We start from the raw sequence: 24,506 nt of genomic DNA, 5'->3' as shown, positions 1-24,506 counted from the left end.
CTTCGCTCTCCTGTTGGATTTGTAGGTGTTCGGAATGGTTTGATAAGCTGGCTAGCTGATTTCCTGCTACCTGATATCGTCTTAGCCTGCTACTTCTCCGCCATCTTGACTCCTCTTCACTTTGTTTTTAAAGCACTTCAACAGACTCCCTCTTCATTTTCATTTGCCAGTATTCTAAAACATGGCCACCCCTTGCTGAGAGGCTGTGAAAGCTATATTTAATGTTTTACTTCAATGTGTAATGTTGGACATACCTGTTGTGTTAGCCATCTGGTGGTGTCTGCCAGAACTATAGATGTTGGGAAAACATCCTATGCAGAAGTCTGTGATATCACTGCAGAACCCACAAATGAATAAGTCAGCACCGGAATCCTGTCATAAAAAAAAAAAAATCAATAGCCAAAACAAAACCCAAAACTATAACCAACACTTGTTAACTAGAAGGGCTTTGTTTCTTTTCTATAATTTCCCTACCTTCTACCTTGACTTTGGAGGGTACAGAAGATGGAGGGGGCAGAAGATGAGGAAAAGTGAAAGACCTCTGGCCCTTTCTTCCATACCAAGTTTCTGGGCTACACAGACCAAGCTGATGGAACACGAGAAGCTCTGAATTAGATGCAAGACTGACAATTTAACCATAGTAGACTTGAACATTATCATTTAATTTTATTTTTTAGTATCTTTAATGATAAGAAGCAGTGGGATCTGATGAGATAATGTTAAAGGATGGGGTGGGGAGATCTGATATAGGGTGATAGTTGGGGGTTTTGTCTGAAGGAAGATAAATTCACTTCCTGATTATGTTCCATGAGGTTCAGGCCCTTCAACAAACTGCTTGTGCTAGAAACTACCAACTCCTTTAATCCTGACTGTCCACCCACTGACTGACTCCTAGTAAGTCTTCCTTGTTCTTATCGAGTAGCCTTTTCGTTGCTGTAGGGGTGCTGAATCTGTTACTAAAGGACAACTTTCGGAGGAATATTTGGTGTCTGCAGGACAAGGGAAAGCCGAGGAGCAGTACTTAGGAGAGATTGAAACAAGATAATAAGAAATCCTGGTTTACCGCTGACTGCCTTTGTGATCTCTCTGTAGCCCTAGGTTTCCTACTCTGAAATAAGTGGGCTGAAGAAAATGATCGTAATAGACACCGCTTGTGATTGTTGCCTAGCTCTCTTTGTTCTTGCCTCTGATACCTAAGGATGCTCTGGGTCCATATGACCCAGCCTCCTTTCAGAGCTAGTTAAGCAGGAGAGGATATCTGTCTCAGGCCAGGCAGGTTCTCTTTTCTGCAGTATTGAATAGGGGGACACAGAAATGGAACGAAGCTGACACTGTCATTAGTAACTGAGAGCTACCCACCCACACCTGCTGCTGCTGGCCTCAGAAATGTCCAGCTTCTTGCTCTTCTTGGGGTTAAATGGCTTAACTCTTCCTTGGCTTTCATGAGATTCCTGGTAGTTTTTCAGTAAATCCCTCATTTTTTTAAAGCTGCCCCCAAACTGTTTTCTATGACTTGCAATCCAAGGAAATTTTTTTAAAGGGTTCATTCAACTTCTACAACGTTATCATTTTTTATTTAATAGTGCCTGTTAATCTTGAACAGAGATGAGTTGTAACACTGGGTGCAGGTAACCACAGACACGAGGCAGCTATGCACTTGTGAGTGACTTCTGTTTTGGTAGTCCTTACATGGATGAATTCTAGGGATATTCCTTTTATTTTATTTATTTCTTTATTTAAAAGTTTTTTATTTATTTATTTGACAGACAGAGATCACACGTAGGCAGAGAGGCAGGCAGAGAGAGAAAGGGAAGCAGGCTCCCCGCTGAGCACAGAGCTTGATGCGAGGCTTGATCCCAGGACCCTGAGATCATGACCTGAGCCGAAGGCAGAAGCTTAACCCACTGAGCCACCCAGGTGCCCCGGGATATTCCTTTTAATTACACCAGACTTTTAATTAGGTATATTTGCATTTGTTACCGAGGAGAACATTTTTAATTTGATAGTTTATATTAGAGGTATATGTGATGTTTATAGAAAAGAATTAGCTTCCAGTGTAAGAAATAGGTGAACCAAGTCTTATTTTACAAGTCACCATATCAGAAGGGACTATTATTAGATATCCACTGAATCTATAAAGTTGAATGTATACTCAAATTGGTTTATCACTTAAACCTTATGCACCAGCATCTCATTGAACTATAATTTGATATGGCAGAGTTATCAAATACCTATCAAAATAACTTCAGAGTGAAAATGTTTAACTGGAATACCAAGGTTTAGAAGTGTTATTAGCCACTTTAATATGAAACCTCCTAACTATGGACTCTTTATGGGTCTTTGAAAAGTTACTGTTATTGATTTCCCAAAGTGAAAGGCATGCCACTCAGTGGATTGGAAGCAGTATGGCAGAGAAGAAATAGCTAGGATTACATTTTGAGGTACTAGTTTTGGGGATTTTGCCAACTTGACCCCCAGGGATGGGTGAGCAAGCTGAGACTAAGGAGGGCTATGTGAGTTGTTCTAGAATTAACTTAATGATTAATATTAGTGGCATGACAGTAATGTTTGCACAAACAGAAGCACAGACAGGGAAAAAAAAATTTATTTATTTATTTATTTATTTATAACAGTAGTTCTGAAGGAGGGGCATTTTCACCACAGCCTTCCACTGGGACATCTGGCAATATCCGGAGACTTTTTTTTCTTTAAGATTTTATTTATTTATTTGACAGAAAGATAGAGAGAGAGAGAGAACACAAACAGGATAAGTGGGAGACCGAGAAGCTGGTGCCCCGCTGAGTAGGCAGCCTGATGCAGGGCTCGATCCCAGGACCCTGGGATCATGACCTGAGCTGAAGGCAGATGCTTTACGACTGAGCCACCCAGGCGCCCCTGGAGACATTTTTGGTGTGTGTGTGTGTTAGTGGCATCTATTGGGTAGAAGCTAGGAATACTGTTAAACATTCTATAATGCATAAGACAGTCCCCACAAGAAAGAACTCTCAATAGTATTGTTGTTGAGAAAGCTGGTTTATAAAAATTAGTTTCATATGTTTTTGAACTCAAATTCTTGCTTTTTAGTCAAGACTCTTCTAGATGTTCATACAGTGAGACCAGCTTTACTTTCTAATAGATACGCAATACTTTATAGTAACAGATTCATTTTAATATGCAGTGATCATTTAACTTTGTAAACTGCTTCCAAAAGTCAGGAAAAGTTTGAATTTTCACACACAATTTCCCTCAATCTTGCCTTTCTCTGTTACCAATTCAATGCCTTTCTTCCTTTCATTGCTCATTTCCTTCTATTCTAGATTATTTTATTAGACTAAATAACTGAAGCACTGACCAGAAGCAAATATAATTATAATTTTAAATATAGCATATTTAAAATTTGGATAGAACTTGTCTTTTTGTAAGATTGTAATTTTATATCCCTTGGATTTAAACTTTTTTTTTTCTTTAGACTCTAGGCAGATGGAGACCCAGTTTATTCTCAGTTGTTTTTTTTTTTTTTTAAGATTTTATTTATTTATCTGACAGAGAGAGAGAGAGGTCACAAGTAGGCAGAGAGGCAGGCAGAGAGAGAGAAGGAAGCAGGCTCCGGGCCCAGGAGAGAGCCGGATGCGGGTCTCGATCTTCAGACCCTGGGATCATGACCTGAGCTGAAGGCAGAGGCATTAACCCACTGAGCCACCTAGGCACCCCTCAGTTTTGTTTTTGTTTTTTGACAGACAGAAATCGCAAGTAGGCAGAGAGAGAGAGCAGGGGAAGTAGGGTCTCCGCTGAGCAGAAAGCCTGACTCGGGGCTTGATCCCAGTACCCCGAGATCATGACCCGAGCCGAAGGCGGAGGCTTTAACCCACTGAGCCACCCTATTCTCAGTTTTTAAAATGAAACAAGTTTTAGATTACTAGAAGAGCCTGAAGAGATTCATTTCTTTCTGTTGGAATTAGTTTGCTTTGGGTATGTAAAATGTTTGATTTATGTGCTTTATTTTTTTTTTTTAAAGATTTTATTTATTAATTTGACAGAGAGAAATTACAAGTAGATGGAGAGGCAGGCAGAGAGAGAGAGATAGGGAAGCAGGCTCCCTGCTGAGCAGAGAGCCCGACGCGGGACTCGATCCCAGGACCCTGAGATCATGACCTGAGCCGAAGGCAGCGGCTTAACCCACTGAGCCACCCAGGCGCCCCGATTTATGTGCTTTAAAAAAAAAAAACTCTGATGCTTTTTATGTTGTCCTATTGGTACTAATAATTGGTTTAATCACATCTCAGAATGATAGTGGCATAGAGTATCGTTACAGATTTTGTAAAGATGACTACAAAAATACTATTTTTTTTTAAAATCTAAGGACAAAACATATTTTGTGAAATTTAAGACTGTCAAATGTAAAACTTTTTGGGAAACAATATCCAAGTTCTGCCCCTAAATTCACAATACTACAATTCCAAAGATAAAGGAATGTATAAAACGTATGAAAGGAATCAACTGAAACATGGAAGTGTAAATAATCACAGGTATTTTTTTTTTTTCTTTAGTTCTGCAAGAGATTTAAAGACCTTTCTCTATGGAAAGTACTTTCTTAGAAAACCACATATGAAAAGTTTTTTTTAGCAAGTCTGTTCTTTCCTTCCTTCCTTTCCTTTCCTTCCCCTCTTTTCCTTTCCTTTCTTATCTTTTCTTTCAAATCTTTCATTTATTCATTTGAGGGAGAGAGAGAGAGAGAGCACCAGCAGGGCAGAGGGGCAGGGGAAGAGGGAAAGGTGACTCCCTGCTGATCCAGGAACCCCATGTGGGGATCGATCCCAGGACCCTGGGATCATGACCTTAGTCAAAGGCAGACACTTAACTGACTGAGCCACCTAGGTGCCCCATGTTCTTTCTTGATAAGTAATAAAATGTAGACATTCACTACAATTTTCCCACCTTTTGAACACTTAGTGTTTAAGAAGGGGCCTCTAACATCCAGCAAAATGCCTGGTCCACAGCAGACACCCAAAGAACATTTGACAAATGAATCAAAACAGACAAATCTTCAGACTTTTAAAAAATCAATTTAAGTCTCCCTTGGCCAGTGCACACTCTCATAGGGCTCTAACTATCTAGCAGCTCATTATGTATTTCCAGTTTCCTGGTGCCAGCATGACCTGTTGACACATCAAATTAAAAAGTGTGCCAAACTAGACATGTGTTTTTCTTACCTAAACCTGCTCCTCCTTGTTTCCTATTTCTTTGAAGGTAACTATAATCCTCTTCCTCACCCAGTCCGCATAACCTTCTTTGACAGGTTGAATTGACATCTGGCTTATTCTGCCTCTACTTTATGTTTCCCATCAGTCCCTGCTCCTGTTGTCCTCAGCCTCTCCAACCATTTGCTTGGACCAGTGAATACGCTTTGGTTTTCCTTATCTTAGTCTCTTCTCATTAATCTATTCCTAAACTTACTAGTTGGTGACATATTATACCCTACCTCCACCGAAAAGGAAAAAACCCAGTTTAGTGTAACAGTGAAGAGAACGGATTCTGGCTCTGGTTTGTCTGAGCATAATGTAGTGATCAAGAGCTTAGATTCTGAAGCCAGACCACATAGTTTATAGTATGTCTTTCAAAGATTTTTTTTCCAACCTCATTTCTCGCTTTGTAGTCTATCTCTCATCTAGCCTTTAAGGTCAGTTCACCTTTCACTTCCCTGAAACAGGCTTCCCTCTTCTTAGAACTGCCCTAGCATGGCATCTACACTTCTCACCACCAGCTTTGTTCAAATTACATGTGCCCTCAAAAATGTTTTTAATCTCTTGGGAAAACACAAACTTATTGAGGGCAGGATATTATTGTATTTTTTTTTGTTTTGTTTTTGTTTTTTTTTTTTTTTTAAAGATTTTATTTATTTATTTGACAGAGAGAAATCACAAGTAGATGGAGAGGCAGGGAGAGAGAGAGAGAGAGAGAGAGAGAGAGAGAGAGAGAGAGAGAAGCAGGCTCCCTGCTGAGCAGAGAGCCCGATGCGGGACTCGATCCCAGGACCCTGAGATCATGACCTGAGCCGAAGGCAGCGGCTTAACGCACTGAGCCACCCAGGCGCCCTATTGTATTTTTTTTTATACCTCTACTGACTCATGGTGTGACTTGCGCATTATGGTTGCTTGAGAAATGTTAGGTGAAACAATTTAAAGGAACTAATCCCACTCTGAAACTCTACCCTTCTGGACTGCATAGGTTTATCCAAAATCATAGAACTTTATATTAAAAAGGGTGAATCAACTGTATGTAAATTAAACCCTTAAAGCTGACGTAAAAAAAATTCTTGAGGACCCAAAAACAGTTCTCAAGAAGTTATAACAGCAAAACTTAAAACAGTCCTTCACGTATTCGTTTTAAAATAATAAAGGTGCTAAATGTTAACATAAGTAATGTATTTCCCGCCGGAACACCAGGGAACCGCTCGCTCCGCCCACTCCCGGGACGCGCGGCCCCGCCCCCAAAGCGCGCCGGCGAGGGTCCCAGGGCGCACGCGCAGGGCTCCTCCAGGCCGCGCGAAAGGGCGCGCGGCCGCGGCGGTCCCCCTCCCCCACTTCTCGCCGCTCACGGCAGGAACCCGTCGTCCTGGCTGCTTCGCCTGCTGCGGTCCGTCGTCGTGATGGATTCTCCGTGGGACGAGCTGACCCTTGCCTTTTCTCGCACGTCTATGTTCCCCTTTTTTGATATCGCCCACTACCTGGTGTCCGTGATGGCGCTGAAGCGTCAGCCGGGTGAGTGCGGGGAGACGCAGACGGTCCCCCTCAGGGTACCTCTCACCGAGAGGACGGCCTGGGCCGCCTGAACGGCCGAGTTGCTTCTGTCCCAGAGTCCTATAGTTGAGCTGGAGGGGCGCCGCGAGGCGACCCTTCCGACCCCTCGAGCGCAGGTGGGGAAACAGGCAGGGAAGAGAGGTGGCGCCGGTACTCGTCCCAGGAGGCACGACCTCGGGTCCGAGATACCGCGTCAGGGGCAAGGGACAGGGAAGCCGCTGGGGCATTCGGGAGCCCGGGTCCTGCCTGCGTCCACCCAGGATGTGCGCCGTCTCCCGGTGGTGCCGCCACTTCCTTGGAAAGTACAGTATTTAAAAGTCACCTGGGGACCGAGGTCCCGGGGACTGCAAGTGGGACTCTGGGGACCGAGGTCCCGGGGACTGCAAGTGGGACTCGGTCGCTTGGAATAGTGAGTCGTTCTGGACTGTTCTGCGGTCCTGAAAGTTGTATCAACACTTAAAAAGCCTCAAGCAGGCACACCACTATTCTTCACGCAGCGCTCTGTCACCTTGCTTAGCGTTTTGGCTAAAGTGATGGCTGGAAAACACCGGATCCCCCCTTTCCGTCGTCTGACCGACACCGTCCAAGACTCAGTATGTGTAGACTGAGGGTAGAGTCTGAATACAGCATTTTGAGGTTTTTTTTTTTTTTTTTTTTTTTTGGTATATGGCCAAGAAGCAATATTTATATTTTCTTGTATTTTACATTCAGTGTATGTGTGCTCTTGGGCTGCTTGATGTTTGCAGTTATTCTCTTTGCCTTTTGGTTTTAATGGATCTCTTCTTTGAGTTCAGGCATTTATTTTCTTCTTCTACTTTCTCCCTGTTCGTGCTGCCTGGTCCTACAGAGAGAGTGAGGGTTTGAGGAGGTGCTGTACCTCTTATTGACAATTGTTTGTTTGTTTTTTAAACTGTTTGGTCTCGGAAATATCTTTCATTTACATTGGTGTTTGTAGCTCAGTCTAAAGCATTGTTTGGTAGACCTTTTGACCTGGGAAAGGTGAATATGGTATTAAAGCAGGACAGATAATCTGCATAAGAAAGTGTTTCCCTGATTTGAAAAGGAGTACATTATCCTGCCATATTCAATATTTGAAATTTTCTTGTATAGGCTAAATCAAGTTCTCAAAGTGTGGTCCAGGAACCCTTAGGGTTCCGGACACTTCCAGGTTGCAGTTATTTTCATAATAATATGCAGATGTTGTCTTTTTTACACTAATTTTCTCATAAGTGTGCAGTGGAGTTTTCCAGAAGCTACATGACCTATGATATGGGAACAGATTGAATACAGAAACAGAATGAGAGTCCAGCTGTTTTCCCTTTGAAGCCAGACATTAAAAGGGATTTGCTAGCATATAAACAGTGGGACTTTTCTCACTGAATGTTTTTTGCTTTGGGAAAGTTATTTTTTGTAAGGAATACATAATTTATGTTAACATTTAGTACAGTTACTATTTTAAAAGTGAAAACATCAAGTACTACTTTAAAATTTTCTCAGTTTCTAATGTGTTAAATATTGATACCTGTAACTCAATAAATATTCTTTGGTGTCTTCAAGACTTTTTCTTCAGGCCTGATTTTTTTTTAAAGGTTTAATAATAATAGAGTTTATAATTTTGGAGAACACATACAGATATGTGATGACCAGCATTATCAAGATATACGATAGTTTCCTCACTCACCCCCGATTCCCTTCTGTCCCTTTATAGTCAGCCCTCCCCCAGTCCTTGGAACTGTTCATCTGTTCACTAATTTTTAGGAACACAAGGAGTCCCGAGACCAAAAAATGTGAGAAGCACTGGACCAACTGAATGCTTAAACAGTATTACACATGGTGTGAAAAATATTTTATATTCCAGTAGCAGTGCTTGTAAACAGGTAAAAATGATAAAATTCATACAAAAGACTGTAATTATTTATTTAAGCTTTTACCTGAAATGTGTTAGACTGCCTGTTTCTTCCACAGTTTTTGCTTTTTTTTTCCTCCCCTGCTGTTACCATTCTTAAATATCTTGTCATTCTAATGATCAGAAAAATAGTTTTCATTTGCATCTGTCTTGGTTGCTGGGTGTGTACTGCTTAAGTTTCTTAGCAATTTGTATTTCCACTTCTTACCGAGTTGATCATATTGTTTTTCCTATTTAAATTGTAATATAGGGGCGCCTGGGTGGCTGAGTCAGTTAAGCCGCTGCCTTCTGCTCTGGTCATGATGCTTTGGGTGCTGGGATCGAGTCCCACATCGGGTTCCTTGCTCGACAGGGATCCTGCTTCTCTCTCTGCTGCTGCCTGCCACTCTGCCTGCTTGTGTGTGTGCTTGCGTGCTTGCTGTCTCTCTCTCTCTCTCTGACAAATAAATAAATAACCAAAATCTTAAAAAAAAAATTGTAATGTAATACATTTTTTAAAATGATAAATCAGGGTGCTTGGCTGCCTCAGTCAGAAGAGCATGCGATTCCTGATCTCAGGGTTGTGAATTCAAGCCCCATGTTGGGTGTAGAGATTTCTAAAAAAATAAATAAATAAAAATTAAAATAAAAAAAAATAATGAACCATCCTTACATTCTTGGGATAAGCTCCACTTATTTGAGGTATTATTTTTGTTCGAGATATTACTTTAACTCATTAGGGATTTTGATTTGGCAATATTTTATGTAAATTTTTACTTAATTGGCAACATTTTCTTACCCACCATTGACTGATTCTCTAGAACTTAGACTAGTAGTACAATGAAACTACAATTCATCTATGTATTACCAGGATTCTTCTTCTTCTTCTTCTTTTTTTTTTTTTTAAGATTTTACTTATTTATTTGACAGAGATCACAAGTAGTTGGGGCGGGGGTAGAGGGGTGAGGGGGTGTGCCCAGGTGGGAAGCAGGCTCCCTGCTGAGCAGAGAACACGATGTGGGGCTCGATCCCAGGACCCTGGGATCATGACCTGAGCTGAAGGCAGAGACTTTAACCCACTGAGCCACCCAGGCGCCATGATTCTTCTTTTTATTCTCTCAAGCATGTTACTCCTTGAGATTCTTGGCTTTTGGAATGTGCTCTGCCATTGCCAGTACCTCACTCCTCACTTTCCTACTGTTTACATCTTATATGTCTCTACCTAGATCTTAAAAAATGCCAGTGGAAACAAGATGTAAAGTGGGTTAACTCTTTCTGTGGTATGGATAAGGACAGCATCCCTTTTTTGTTTGGTTCAGATTGTAGGCCTTCAAATCCAAGGGTAGATGATGGTTTTTCCCTCATTTCCTTTTCCACATGACTTGTGCTTCAAGCAAAGACATCAGGGTATTTAATAAATTGGATTGTTTTTTATTTCTCTCTCTTTTTTTAAGGTTTTATTTATTTATTTGACAGAGTACAAGTAGACAGAGTGGTAGGAAGAAGGAGAGGGAGAAGCAGGCTCCCAGGTGAGCCGGGAGTCCAATGTGGGGGTTGATCCTAGGACTCCGGGATTGTGACCTGAGCCAAAGGCAGATGCTTAACCAACTGAGCTACCCAGGCACCCCTGTTTTTTATTTCTTAATTTACCTCCGTTTGTAAATAATTAACTTTAGTTCCTCCTAAACCGTGGCATCTGATAGTTTTTAGTTTTGTTTTAGGATAGGTTTTGCTTGTGTTCCATTTTTCTGGGTATTTTATTAGGAAGTTGGAAAATGCTGCCTTGAGGGCTATTAGAAACCATTTAATAGAAAGTTTAATCTTTAATTTCTCTTACCTTACATTTTTAATCTGCCTTCTCTTCTTAAATCTTGATTAAATTAGACACATTTCTTCAATAATATATTCATATCTAGTTGCTATTTTCTGTAAGACTTCCTGAAAATTTAATCTACAGTTATTTCTACTTGATTTTAACACACAAAATCTGCTTTTCCCCTTAATTCTCCCATTACTATTTTGCTAACTTCTCTGGAATCATAGGGACTTCAATTAAGCAAATATTTATTGAAACTCCACTGTGTATCAGGCACTATATTAGATATTGAGGATACCAAGATGAAAGATGCTGTTGTAGCCCTAAAGAAACTCAGCTGTGCTATTAGTCTTCTTTTTTTGATAGTATCACAAAAGGTTTTATGATACTTTCCTATAAAATAATGATATTCATTTCAGATACATGCAAAAACATTGTAGTATCTTAATTCTAATCCTCGTATCTCTTTAAGATAGATATTGAACTCCTTTTACAGATGGGGAATAGTCTTACAGGAATGAAATAACTGTATTTAAGTCTCATTGGTTAATAAATTATGAGCTAGCTCTTCAGCTAATTCCAAAGTTCTCAAATATTCCTTGCTCTCTTTTTGCAAGTCCATTTAATGTTTCTGGTTTCTTAGTATTTAGCAGTTTCTCAATAAGCTTTCATTTGACATGGTTATTTTCTCCCATGATTTGTCTCATTTCCATATCACCAATGAGTTTTTCCTTTGCTTTTAGGAATTAAATCCAGGAATAAAGTTATTATTGTTCCCCCTTCTAATTTGTGGGAAATGAAAGGATTAATATGTCAAGAATTTGTCAGTTCTGTTGATTCTGTAAGGTGACAGCATAGTTTTGCTGTCTTTATGAATCCACACATAGCACACAGAGAAGTACAAAAATTGTAAATGTATAGCTCAATGAATTTTAAAAATGAGCATATCTATTTAATCAACATCTGGGTAAAAATAGAACATTCATGAAACCCCAGAAGCCCCTTTTGTTCTGTGATGTTTTAACCCACTGACCCACCCAGGTGCCCCTTGTTCTGTGATGTTTTAAAAACTGAGTTTATTCTGCCCAGTGTAGGGTGGAAAAGGATGTCTGAGAAATGACAGTTCACAATTTACTTCTACTAGTTTTAGAGAATCTTACTTAAATGTCTTTAATTTATAAGTCAAAGAATATTTGATTGACATGACATAAAATATTGGTCAGGGGATGCGGTTTGGTAGAAAGAGCTCATAAAATCAGGGGACCAGTGTTTAAACTCTATCACTAACTGGGTAGTTTGGGATAAGAACTTAAAACCCAGTATTTCATTTGTAGAGTGAGTAGGCTGGACTAGAACAATGACTGAGCAGTGTTAATGTTCCCTGCTTAGGAGTCTCAGTTTTGGTTCTAAAGAGATGTTTGTTCGTGTTTCTAAATTTAAATAATTTCAGCCCATCCTTTGTTTCCCCAGCAATGGTAAACTGCTTTCTGTAGTTGATACCTCTGTGATACCATAGTATTTACTCTTTACTTTTTCAACAATTACTTAACAATTTTATATTTAATGATTTTAGAGTAAATTCTCTCTGTTAAAATAACCATGTATTTTCTCTTTCCTTACTGGATTCTGACAGGTACAGATTCCTAGCAGTGGAGTTTAACTTTTGGTTAAACTGTTGGTTTGGTTATGTCATGTTAGGATATCCAAAGTACTGGCTACTTCCTGCCCGTAGATCCAGTCAGTATAACGTCATCAGTGTCGTGTAGTGTAGGGTCAGTGTAATGTAGTTTGGATTCCCAGTATGACCAAAATCTCTGTGGACTTTGTCGGAGAGCAGGAAAGTTGACATAGAATTAAGGCAAGACTGCAGTATTTAGGTTCTGGGGTTCCTTGCAAATTAATATGGAGAAAAAGGATTTGCTTACCAGGTTATAGGGGTTATGTTGCTTTGTTTCAGTAGAAGTACTTCATCTTGAACACGAGCTGCAATTGGAGTCATTACCTGTCTACAATTATGATAATTCACTTTTTCCAAGATCCCTCTGCTTTACATATAGACCAAATAAGCATGTTAAATGGGATGTGATAAGGTATCACCACCTTTTCAGCTTTGATGTTTTTGGTTATAGCACCCATCTCTGTGGTATTGCTTTTTAAAGATACCTTAAGGAGGAGAAGAAACTCTAGGAGATTTTACTTGAATGTTTCTACCATCTACTAATCCTTGCTCCATAGATCAGAGGATCAACATAGGCTTTGTGTCAGTTAGCAACTATGTCTTGTTCTAGTTATACATTAAGGAACTGGGGAAATAACCACAAGGTGGGTCTATGGATTTACTTGGCCCACTATGATTCAAACTTGATCCAAAACTGGAAGTAGAATATGACTTCATTTTCTAGCTTTCATTTCATAATAAACTATTTTGATCTTCAAGTCCATAGGTGGTTATGAGTGCTTCAAAACTCATATACTTTGAATTAGAGTAAGGCTTCAGTGTGACAAATTTTGCTAAGTGTTTTGGGGAAAATAATTCCATTGCTAGCATATCACAAATACCTTAACTCAAGGTAGGACAGAGAATTTTTTGTCTTTTAAATATCAGCATGTTAAAAATTAAAAAAAAAAAAAACCACATCTTAATTATCACAGCTTGTTCCTAGGCTAAAGGAATATGTCTTTGTTTTATTTATTTATTTATTTATTAAAAGATTTTATTTATTTATTTGACAGAGAGAAATCACAAGTAGATGGAGAGGCAGGCAGAGAGAGAGAGAGAGGGAAGCAGGCTCCCTGCCAAGCAGAGAGCCCGATGCGGGACTCGATCCCAGGACCCTGAGATCATGACCTGAGCCGAAGGCAGCGGCTTAACCCACTGAGCCACCCAGGCGCCCAATATATCTTTGTTTTAAAACTGAGAAAAAAATTAAAGCTATCATACTAACTGTTTTTTCCTATTGAAAATTATTTTATGCTGGAAAGATACACAGGCTGTTTCTGGTTAACTTTCTGTATTTTCACCGTTTAACTTCACGGTAAACTAATTCTGGTACTGTTATGATATATACAAAGGAACATAACACCTAAGAAAATTTGTCATAGGGTTGCCTCATAACTATAAAATGTGTTAACATAGTGTGCATACTGAAGAGAGCATTATAGAAAGGCCAGTTTGATTTAGGGAAGTTTTTCCAGCCGATGTAATTTTGAGAATTAGACAGAAAAGATTGATGTGGGGGAAACCCTTTAATTCAGTTCTTTTCTTTTTTTCTCTAATAAAATCTTAGTATTGCTGATTTAAGTCTCTTAGGGTTATGAGTACTTTTTTAGAGCTGTGGTTTGTTGTTTTCGTCCCAGCCTTGCAATAAGAACTCAAAAGAATTAGATCTTGGGCTCAGAGATTAAAAGCAGCCTGAGGTCACATTTTGCCTACTTTATCTGTGGGTCATGATCAGTCCATTCAGTAGGTAAGTCAACAAAGCGTCTGCCATGTACTAGGTAGTAAGTGTGTTTTTATGTATATTTCTTTATTTTAATCCTTATAAGTTATGTATTACTCCCATTTTATGAAAGTTGAAACTTAAGCTAAGAGGGCTTAGTGGTCCTACAAAGATGTTACAAAACTGGTATGTAATTATAGCTGCCTCTTTGATTTGTACAATACAAAGGGAAATTCATGATAGTGAAATCATAATATTTGACCTCTTGAAATATTTCACATATATTTTTCTGTCATTCAGTACATTTATAGAGCACCTACTCTATACAAAAGTCTCTTAGAATTTTAATAATAAGAACTTTATAAATGGAGCTAATACTTATATGTAAAATGTGCAAGTTGAGGAAAAAGGAAAGTTATTTTGACAAATGTAATCAGAAATCAATGTTACATGAGCAAATCATTAGTATGAAATCATTTAGTAAATTTGATTTGGATTGTTTTGCAAAGGAAAACCTGGGTACATTTGAATTTGGTTGTCAGTGAGTGGTGAGTATCAGGTGGATGAAGGTAATGCTAAATCTGCATTAGAGTAATACTAAGGAATGTAGAGGACAGACACCAGTGAGTGTTTCTAATTGTATGTTTATTCAAAGTAATCCCCTTCTTTGCTTCTTCTATATATGTGTGTGTGTGTGTGTGTGTGTGTGTTTAAGATGTGTGGGGGCGCCTGGGTGGCTCAGTGGGTTAAGCCTCTGCCTTTGGCTTGGGTCGTGGTTCCAGGGTCCTGGGATTGAGCCCCACTTCGGGCTCTCTGCTCAGTGGGGAGCCTGCTTCCCCTTCTCTCTCTGCCTGCCTCTCTGCCTACTTGTGATCTCTGTCTGTCAAATAAATAAATAAAATCTTAAAAAAAAAGATGTGTGAAAGCAAACAATTAACTTGTTGTCTTCACACAACAAGTAAGTGCTGGTGCCAGGATTTATACCTGAGCAGCTAAACTCTAGAGTCTGTACCCTTAAGCACTCTATATTGTTTTTTTCTTTTTAAAGATTTTATTTATTAGAGAGAGAAAGAGAGAGACAGGTGCAGGCAAGTGGGGGGAGGGGCAAAGGGAGAGGGAGAAGCAGACTCCCCACTGAGCAGGGAGCCTTATGTGGGGCTCTATCCAGGACTCTGGGATCATGACCTGAGCTCAAGGCTGACAGATGCTTAACTGACTGAGCTACCCAGGTGCCCCTCTCTATAGCTTTTCAATATGAAGATGGTGCAGTATGGGAGCTAGTGACCATTACCTAAAGAAAAGACTATACTCATTTATTAGGCTGACTGACCAATGTTATAATCAGTTATCACTGTGTGGTGCTGTATTGCCTATACACATATTTAGGTAGAGACATATTGGTATCACATCTTTTGTGGGACTTGGGCTTTAAAGAGCATGATCATGTATTATCAAACAAAGTTTAGGGGAAATTGCTACACTGAAGATTGATACCCTGTCTTTTAGCACATTTCTCATAACTGATTTTTCTTCCAGTTGGAACAGGACACCATTTCTTGAGTTATCACCAGATGCATATCATTAAACCTTGGCATCACTTCACTTGACAGGATGTGTACACCACAAAAAATGCACATCTGCCAACGCATGTTCACTCTTGGGCACATTTTGTTGTATGGAATGATGGGTTGCACTATTTGACTTTTATCTCCTCCTTTTGCTTTTTTTCCTGAGCACACACAGATGAATTCCCATTTTTAAAAAAAAGATTTTATTTATTTATTTGACAGAGAGAGAGAGCACAAGTAGGCAGAGAGGCAGGCGGAGAGAGAGGGGGGGGGAAGCAGGCTCTCTGCTCACATCGAGCCTGATGTGGGGCTCGATCCCAGGACCCTGAGACCATGACCCAAGCCAAAGGCAGAGGCCCAACCCACTGAGCCACCCAGGCACCCCGAATTCCCATGTTAATACAAGTATGATGATGTTACTCTACTGAACTCACACATACATCCTACACATACATCCTAAGCGATAACAACAGTTAACTGTTTATAAATTCTTGCAGACCTTATTTTATTACTTGTATAATATTCTGATAGAATAACTGGTTTTCTGTTTTTTCCCTGTAAATAATTTCTTACTGTACATATTATGTATACACATATGATTTTTTTGGTCACATCAGTTCTTGTAAAGCTGCTACATTCTTTTAAATAGATGCATTGTATTCTACAGATTGGGTGTGACATAATTTGTTAAAATTTTGTTTAATTACACATTTAGTAAATGAACATTTTATTTAAAAGAATCCCAATATGATTAAATAATATGCTCGGTATAATTAAATAAATTTAAATCCCCTTTGAGCATCCTCCCAAATCCTAGGCTTCCTCAAGAGACAGTAACAGTTAACATGTTGGTGTATTGCAAACCCTATTCTTTGCATTCCATGGGTATGCAGGTACCTAGAGAAATGTATCGTGTTTGCATTTTTGCTCATAAATGATTCTAAAAAAATTGAAAAAAGTAAATGATTCCATGCTGTAATACTGCTGTTCTACATAATTGTATTTGGTTCTTTGTTTTTGCTGAGTAACAATATCCCATGTTGATACTGCTTTATCACACTCTTTATTGCTCCTTTATAATATTCCATAGCACAAATGATCATGGTTTAACTGTTCTCTAATGATGGTTGTTTAGATTTTTTTTTTTCATTTTTTTACAGTATTATAAACACACTGCTTTAATATTCTTGTATGACGTTTCTTGGGTACTGAGTCAGTTTTAAATCAAAATTTTTTATTTATAAACTTATACTCCCAAATTATTCTTCAGAATGACTTTTTAATACTGTCACAGGAGTATATGAATTTCTTCAGACCTTTGCTGACTAATAAGTTAATGAATATTAAGCTGTAAATTTTTTTGCCAATTGGATGTGTGAGAAATATAACATCTTTTAAAATTTTGTTTTTTCTTGATTACTGATGACTTAAGGGAGGACTTTCTTATTTTGGTATGTTTATTAATCATTTATATTTCCCACTTTGTGACTTGCTCATTTTTCTCTTGTGTTTGTTGTCTTTTTTTGTTGATTTACTGAAATTTGCCTTATGTAATTTGAAAAACACTGTTCCAGACTTTTTTCATATAGAGGTTTTAAATTTTAGTGGAGTCAAAAAAGTTTTTCCCTTTATAGCTTAATTCAGGTTAAGTACTTTTCCTTCTGTTCTTAGATTGCTAGATTTTTTTGAAAATCAGGAACATTGAATTTTTAGGTCTTTTACTCTCTCTAAAGGGGAGATGATAATTTGTTAGTATGGTGAATGATTTAAATGAATTTTTAAATATTGAATCCTTTTTAATTCTTTGGATAAAATCTACTTGGTCATGATTTATTACCTTTTCAAAAAACTACTGATTTCAATTTGTTATTATACTTCTAAGAATTACAGTGTATCTTCTTCCTTTCTTTTCTTCCTCCCTCCCTTCCTATCTTTTTCCTTTCCTCCTTCCTCTCTCACTGTCTCTTTTTTCTTTATTTATAATTTTTGATGTTGGGAGTATGTTTCATAGAATGATTTAAGTTTTTCTCCTTTGCTATATTCCATAATGGTTATATAGAATAAAAATGAGTAATCCAAAAATATTTGGTAAATGTTTTCCATTAATTTATTGAGGTTAGCACCTTTCTTAAGATAGATCTTTGCCCTATAGTTTTTTTTTCCCCATAGTTATATGTAGATTCATGTTTCTGTCTATTCTTAAGGGAATTTTGGCTGATTTATACTGTCCATTTCAACTGTATCTTCACATTTATTAGATTAAATGCATGTTGCTTTCCTATAATTAAAAAACTCTATAAAACTATTTTCTTATTTTTCCTTCTGATGTTTTGCATTATTTTTGTTTCTGCCCCTGCCCCTTTCTTAGACTTGTTGAACAATGGTCTGTTTTATTGGTCTTTTCCAGTAATAACTTTGGGTTGGCTTTTTGGTTGCCCATCTTCATTTCCCTATTCTAGCTTCTGTTTAATGGGTTTCTACTTTTATTTTTATAAATTGCTTCTATTTTTCTGGCTGAGTTTATTTTTTATTTTATTTTTTGTACTTTCCCTTTGATATTTCATACTTACAGAATTGCCAGAATAGGTCAAATAATTCTCATATATTTTACTCAGATTCACCAACCATTTACATTTTGCCCCATTTATTTTTTCCAGCTTTATTGAGGTATAATTGATAAAATTATATATCTTCAAAGTGTACAATTTAATGGTTTGATATGCATATGGATTGTTAAATGATTCTCAAGTTAATTAGCACACCCATTATCTCACATGGTTACTTTTTTTTTTTAAATTGGTGGTAGTGACTTGAGATTGACTGTCTTAGCAAATTTTAAGTGTACAATACAGTATTAATAACTGTAGTCACTATGCTGTACATTAGATCCCCAGAATTTATTCATTTTATAACTAGAAGTTTGTACTTTAGCATCTCTCTGAATGTTTTTATTTATGCATATTATTTTTTCAGAGCCACTTGAATGTAAATTGGAAGCATTTGCCCAGTTACATCAAATTACTTAAGTGTGTTAATATTTACGAACTACAAAACAGTTACTAAAATCAGAAAGTTTAACAGTGATACAACACTGTTATTAGGCCAGGGTCCATATTTAGAGTTCATCAGTTGTCCAAAAAGGTAATTTATAAATATTCTTTCCCACTTCAGGATATGATCTAGAATATGCACTGTATGTAGTTGTTGTCTCTTTCATGTTATTTAATCTGGAGCATTTCATCAGCCTTTGTTTTGTTTTTGTGTTTCTTGACTTAGCTTTGCTAAAGTATAGGCGAGGTTTTTTTTCCAGAAGCACCCTCAGTTTGGGTGTATCTGATTAAGTTAGTTTAGGTTATATATTGTTGGTAGCAGTACTGTAGGAGAAAGATGTGTTCTTGGTGAATCATAACAAGAGTCACCTGATGTTTGTTTATAGTAATGTCTGCAAGGTTTCTCCACTCTAAAATTACTATTTCCCTCTGTAATTAATAAGTGCCTTGTTAGGAAGCATTTTAAGATTGTGTGTATATCTGTTCCTCATCACCCTTTCACCTCTGGGTTTATTTTGTGATTCTGTTTCTAGCCTGTCATGTTAAAAGCTTAGTTTATTTATTTCAGCTTTTATTTTTTAAAGTGCTTAAGATAATTTTTCTTCAAATTTGCTCTGACATATCAACTGGAAGTACTTAAAATAGGGCTGGGAATAAAAGGAGAGAGTAGGTAGGGAGATTGTTTATAATAATGTACTACTGGGAAACTGGCAGTAAGAGCCCGGACAGAGTATTTTAAAGATGCCCCAAATTATGTATGTCTTAAAATGTTTCCAGTCTAGCTTTAAAGAATAATAGGTATAGTTTATGATGATCATGATTGCCACACCTATGAGTAATAGTAAGCTTTCGAAAGTTATGAAATTAAGAAGTTTATTTCTTTAGTGCCATTGGTACCTTAGGATTTGTTTAGCATACAGTTATCTCAGACCACATTTTTACTTTACCATTTCAGGAGCTGCGGCAGTGGCATGGAAGAATCCTCTTTCAAGCTGGTTTACTGCTATGCTCCATTGCTTTGGTGGAGGAATTTTATCCTGTGTATTGCTTGCAGAGCCTCCGTTGAGGTTTCTTGCAAACAACACTAATATATTACTGGCATCTTCAATCTGGTAAGCTGCCATTATGGTGAAATATGAGACATTTAAAAAATTGTTTTGTAAATTATTAATAAATGAATCTTTTTTTCTTTAAAACCTATTTTATGTTCCAAAAGTGAATGCATGTGCTAAGGAAGGAACCCAAATTAAGGCAATGTTTTTAACTGCAAAGTTTGTCTCTTTCTCGCCCTTCACTTATATTCTGTCCCAGAGGCAAGTATGTTACCATTTTCTTATGTATTTGAGTTGGAAGCTTGTCAAATGTGAAAGGGCACCAAATATTTGGCCCCAAACGGTTTATCTAACTAACTCATACATACAGATATACAGCAGGATAAAATAAGAATGTGACTAACTACACAAAAAGTCCAAGTGATTATGATTCGTATGTAATAATTGTTCTTGTCATAGTCTCTTTTGGATTTTTCAGAGCCTTATGGGATGTAGCATTGATTTTGTTTTGTGTTTGTTTTTAGATTATTTATTTATTTATTTGACAGAGAGAGAGAGAGAGACAGCAAGAGAGGGAACACAAGCAGGGGGAGTGGGAGAGGGAGATGCAGTCTTCCCGCTGAGCAGGGAGCCTGATGCAGGGTTCAGTCCCAGGACCCTGGGATCATGACCTGACCTGAAGGCAGATGCTTAACGACTAAGCCACCCAGGTGCCCCTAATTTTGTTTTTAATTTAATTTGAAGTGAAGAAAAAAATGTTAGCAGGAATTGCTTTGGTTTCTTACAAATTCAAATATTTAGTTATCCTTAAGGAGAATGATCCATAAAGCTAAAAGAAAACTATAATACAAAGTGCTTTGCTATGTCTGAAGCAGAAACTATACTTTTGAATAAAAACCGTATCAAATATGTAATGTTAAGAATACTTAAAGTTCATTTTTTTGGTGATAATTTTTAAATGGGTATGTAACCAGTCTTAAAGGGGAGTATTATAAATAGCGATGGCTGTGTGAAAAATTAATAGTGGAAATGTGTGGCAGTGGAAATAAGTGGAAGTAGAATAATAAATTTGATAGCTAATATTTATTGAGTTGTTAACTGTATATCAGCTAAATTCTTTATATTCATATTTAATCATGAGTACTATAACCATTATTTTTCACATTTGACAAATGAGAAAATTGAGGTATTGAGAAACTTTGCTAAAATTTACGTGTTCAGTGATTGAACTAGGATCAAAACCAGGAAATTTGACTTTAGAACTTTAATATTTAATAGCCACTATCTCTCATAAATTAGTTTTGTTTTTTTTTTTTTTTAAAGTAAACTCTACTCCCAATGTTGGATTAAAGTCATGATCCTGACATCAATAGTGCATGCTTTACCAACTGAGCCAGGCAGGTGTCCCTATTTCTCATAGATTTGTTTAATCACCTTTTATAGAAGCATAGTCTTCCATTGGTTATGTGTTTTCTTTCTTTTTTTGAAGTACAATTAACATATAATGTTATATTAGTTTTGGTGTACAGTATAATGTTTCAAGAATTCTATACATTTCAGTGCCCATAATGATAAGGGTACTCTTAAACTCCTTTATCTATTTCATCCATCATCATCTGCTCTTTGGCAACCAGCAGTTTGTTCTCTGTATTTTTTTTTTTTTAAAGATTTTATTTATTTATTTGACAGACAGACATCACAAGCAGGCAGAGAGGCAGGCAGAGAGGGAGAGAGGAGGAAGCAGGCTTCCCGCCGAGCAGAGAGCCCGATGCGGGGCTCGATCCCAGGACCCTGAGATCATGACCTGAGCCGAAGGCAGCGGCTTAACCCACTGAGCCACCCAGGCGCCCTGTTCTCTGTATTTAAGAGTGTTTTGGTCTCTCTTTTCTTCCTTTCTTCCTCCCTCCCTCTCTTCCTTCCCTCCTAAGATTTTATTTATTTATTTGACACAGAGAGACACAGCGAGAGAGGGAACTCCAGCAGGTGGAGTGGAGAGGGAGAAGCAGACTTCCTGCTGTTTGGGGAGCCCTATGTAGGGCTTGATTCCAGGATTCTGGGATCATGACCTGAGCCAAAGGCAGACACTTAACGACTGAGCCACCCAGGGGCCCTTCATCTCTTTTTTTATTTGTTTGTTTGTTTGTTTTGCTTCTTAAATTCCACGTGTAAGGGAAATCATTGTATTTGTCTTCTCTGACTGACTTACGTTATTTAGCATTATACCATCTAGCATTTCTTTTTTTAGGACCATTCACTAATTATCAGGAAAATGCAAACCAAAGGTACAATGAGATATTACCTCACACCTGTCAGAATGTCTAAAGTGAAAAACACAGGAAATAGCAAGTGTTGGCCTGGATGTGGAGAAAAAGGAACCCTTGTGCACTGTTGCTAGGAATGCAAATTGATACAACCATTGTGGAAAACAGAATGAGGGTTCCTTAAAAAATTAAAAATAGAATTTCTATTTGATCTAGTAATTCCACTACTGGGTAAAATGAAAATCCTAATTTGAAAAGATATATGCACCTCTGTGTTTATTGTAGCATCATTTATAATAGCCAAGATATGAAGCAACCTGTGTCCATCCATAGATAAATGTATAAAAAAATATGGTATATACGTAGAATGGAATATTATTCAGCTAAAAAAAAGAATGCCTCTTGCTATTTACAACAACATGGGTGGACCTCAAGGGTATAATGCTATGTTTAAAAGCCTTTCTCAAGGACTTTTATTTTTATAACCATATTTTAAAAAGATATTAACTTAGCACTTATTATAATTTTTATAATTTAATTTATTACAATTTTAATAATGCTGAGACTATATAAAAGGTAGGATAGCCAGAGTCTGACACTTACTGTCATTTCTACTTCTGCTCCTGTATACTAACCACCACTCTTTTTTGCATGGACAAAGTGATTAATAAAAATAAGTTAGAGGGGTGCCTGGGTGGCTCAGTAGGTTAAGTGTCCAACTCTTGATCTCAGCTCAGGTCTCAATCTCAGGGTCATGAGTTCAAGCCCTATGTGGGGCTCCATGCTGGTTATAGACCCTACTTAAAAAATAAAAAAAATTAAAATAAGAATATATTACTCCTATGCTTAGTAGTTTCTTAATCTGATTAAGAACAAAATCTAAAACTCTTTACAGTGGCCTATAAAACCCTACAATATCTTTCCTTTCATTCTTTCTGATGTAATGTCTTTCTACTGTACTCTTATTCATTCTGTTTTAGCCACCATTAGTTTTATCATTTCTTGAACACATAGGGTATTTTTCTACCTCAGTACTTTTGTGCTTGCAGTCTATTCTCTAATGCCGTTTCCCTAGAAGGCATATATATATTTTTAAAATTAATTAATTAATTAATTATTTTTCTTTCAGAGAGGTCTCCTTGACTGAAATAGTACCTCCTCTCCCATGAGTATCACATCATTCTTCTTTATTTTTCTTCTTAGGCTTATTACTATCTGATCTGTTATCTGTTTATTTCTTTTTATCTTGGTCTGTGTCATTCTACTAGAATAATAGCTTATGAGAACAGGGACTTTGTTTTGTGAACTGTGTGATAAGTACTTTTCTATGTTCAATAAATACATTGCTAAAGAAATGGACTGCTATGCATTGTTATAAGGGATTTCTGTACTTGAGTAGTAAGGAATTCTAGATCTTGATTATTTGATCCCTTAAATGACATAAAATTGCTTTTCTATAAATGGATGCTTTCTTGGATTAAATTAAAAGGTATGTTAGAAATGGAAAATAAATGCATTTTTACATGGTGAATTAATAATATAATAATAATATATGAATATTATAAATAACAAAAAATAATATTATAAAAATATAATTTGTTATCCTCAGATCTTTTATTATCCCATTTTTGTATAGGAGAAAATTGAGGCTGAGGAAATTGGTGAATAGAAGGGCCTGAATTCAACTTAGCATTTGGACTGTGATCTTAACCAAGATGAGTTTTCTTTTTTTCCTTAAGATTTATTTATTTATTTATTTATTCAGGGGGTGGTGGAGAGAGAGAGAGCATACACACAAGCAGGCACAGGGTCAGAGGAAGGGGGAGAAACAGACTCCCCGCTGAGCAGGGAGCCGGATGTGGGGCTCTATCCCAGGATCCTGGGATCATGACCTCAGCCAAAGGCAGACACATTTAACCAGCTGAGCTACCCAGGTGCCCTTAGATAATATGTTCATTTTGAACAGTTTTCTTTTTTTAGGACCAAATCTTTTGTCTTATTTTTATTTATTGATTTATTACAATATTTTTTTCTTTAAAAATTTTCAATTAATACTGAACAGGTACAAAAGAAAATTTATAAAATATATGTGAAGTGTTAAGAACTGTGATACAATAAAAACTGCATTTTCATTATTTAGAATAAGAATCTTTTTATTATAAAGTGAAATTCAGAAAACCCACAAAAAAGTGTTTTGCCTAATGAATTATTCTGAAGTATAACCTTGAATCCACTACCCAAGTCTAGAGATAAGACTTAACCATTCATTCTAAAACCCCCTCTCTGTGTCCCATTCCAGTCACAATGCTTTTGTCACCTTAAATAAGCATTATAGTAGCACACCATTATCTTCACTTTAATGGTAATTACTTGTATATTTTTATAATTTTATCATCCGTTCATCCCTAGACACTATTCTTTAGTCATGCCTATTAAAAAAATTGATGTTTCTTAAGTTCCTTTCATTTTATAGGTTTCCTCTCCATTCCCTTTTTCTCTTATAATTTCTCTCTCGAAGAACCAGAGTCATTTGACATGTAGAGTTTTCCATAGCCTGGAACACACTGATTGTGTACTCATGGTGCATATCATTATATTTCTGTATCCTACAGAGGATACAGAGGATTCCTGAAAATT

General features: G+C 37.3%; 1 protein-coding gene across 1 annotated transcript in view; it reads left to right on the top strand.

The window, feature by feature from the left end:
- The first annotated feature begins 6,514 nt into the window (after window positions 1-6,514).
- The window catches only part of TMEM38B (transmembrane protein 38B), a 58,145-nt gene continuing 40,153 nt past the window's right edge, over window positions 6,515-24,506 (top strand). Inside the window, exons 1-2 of the mRNA XM_059142051.1 lie at window positions 6,515-6,758; window positions 19,512-19,668. Of these exons, the coding sequence (XP_058998034.1) occupies window positions 6,647-6,758; window positions 19,512-19,668 (269 nt within the window). The 5' untranslated portion in view covers window positions 6,515-6,646. The remainder of the gene's footprint in view (window positions 6,759-19,511; window positions 19,669-24,506) is intronic.

The sequence above is a fragment of the Mustela lutreola genome, chromosome 12 (assembly GCF_030435805.1).
Source record: "Mustela lutreola isolate mMusLut2 chromosome 12, mMusLut2.pri, whole genome shotgun sequence".
Taxonomy (NCBI): domain Eukaryota; kingdom Metazoa; phylum Chordata; class Mammalia; order Carnivora; family Mustelidae; genus Mustela; species Mustela lutreola.
The sequence above is the reverse complement of the archived record's forward strand: the minus strand, read 5'-3'. Positions and strand labels throughout refer to the sequence as shown.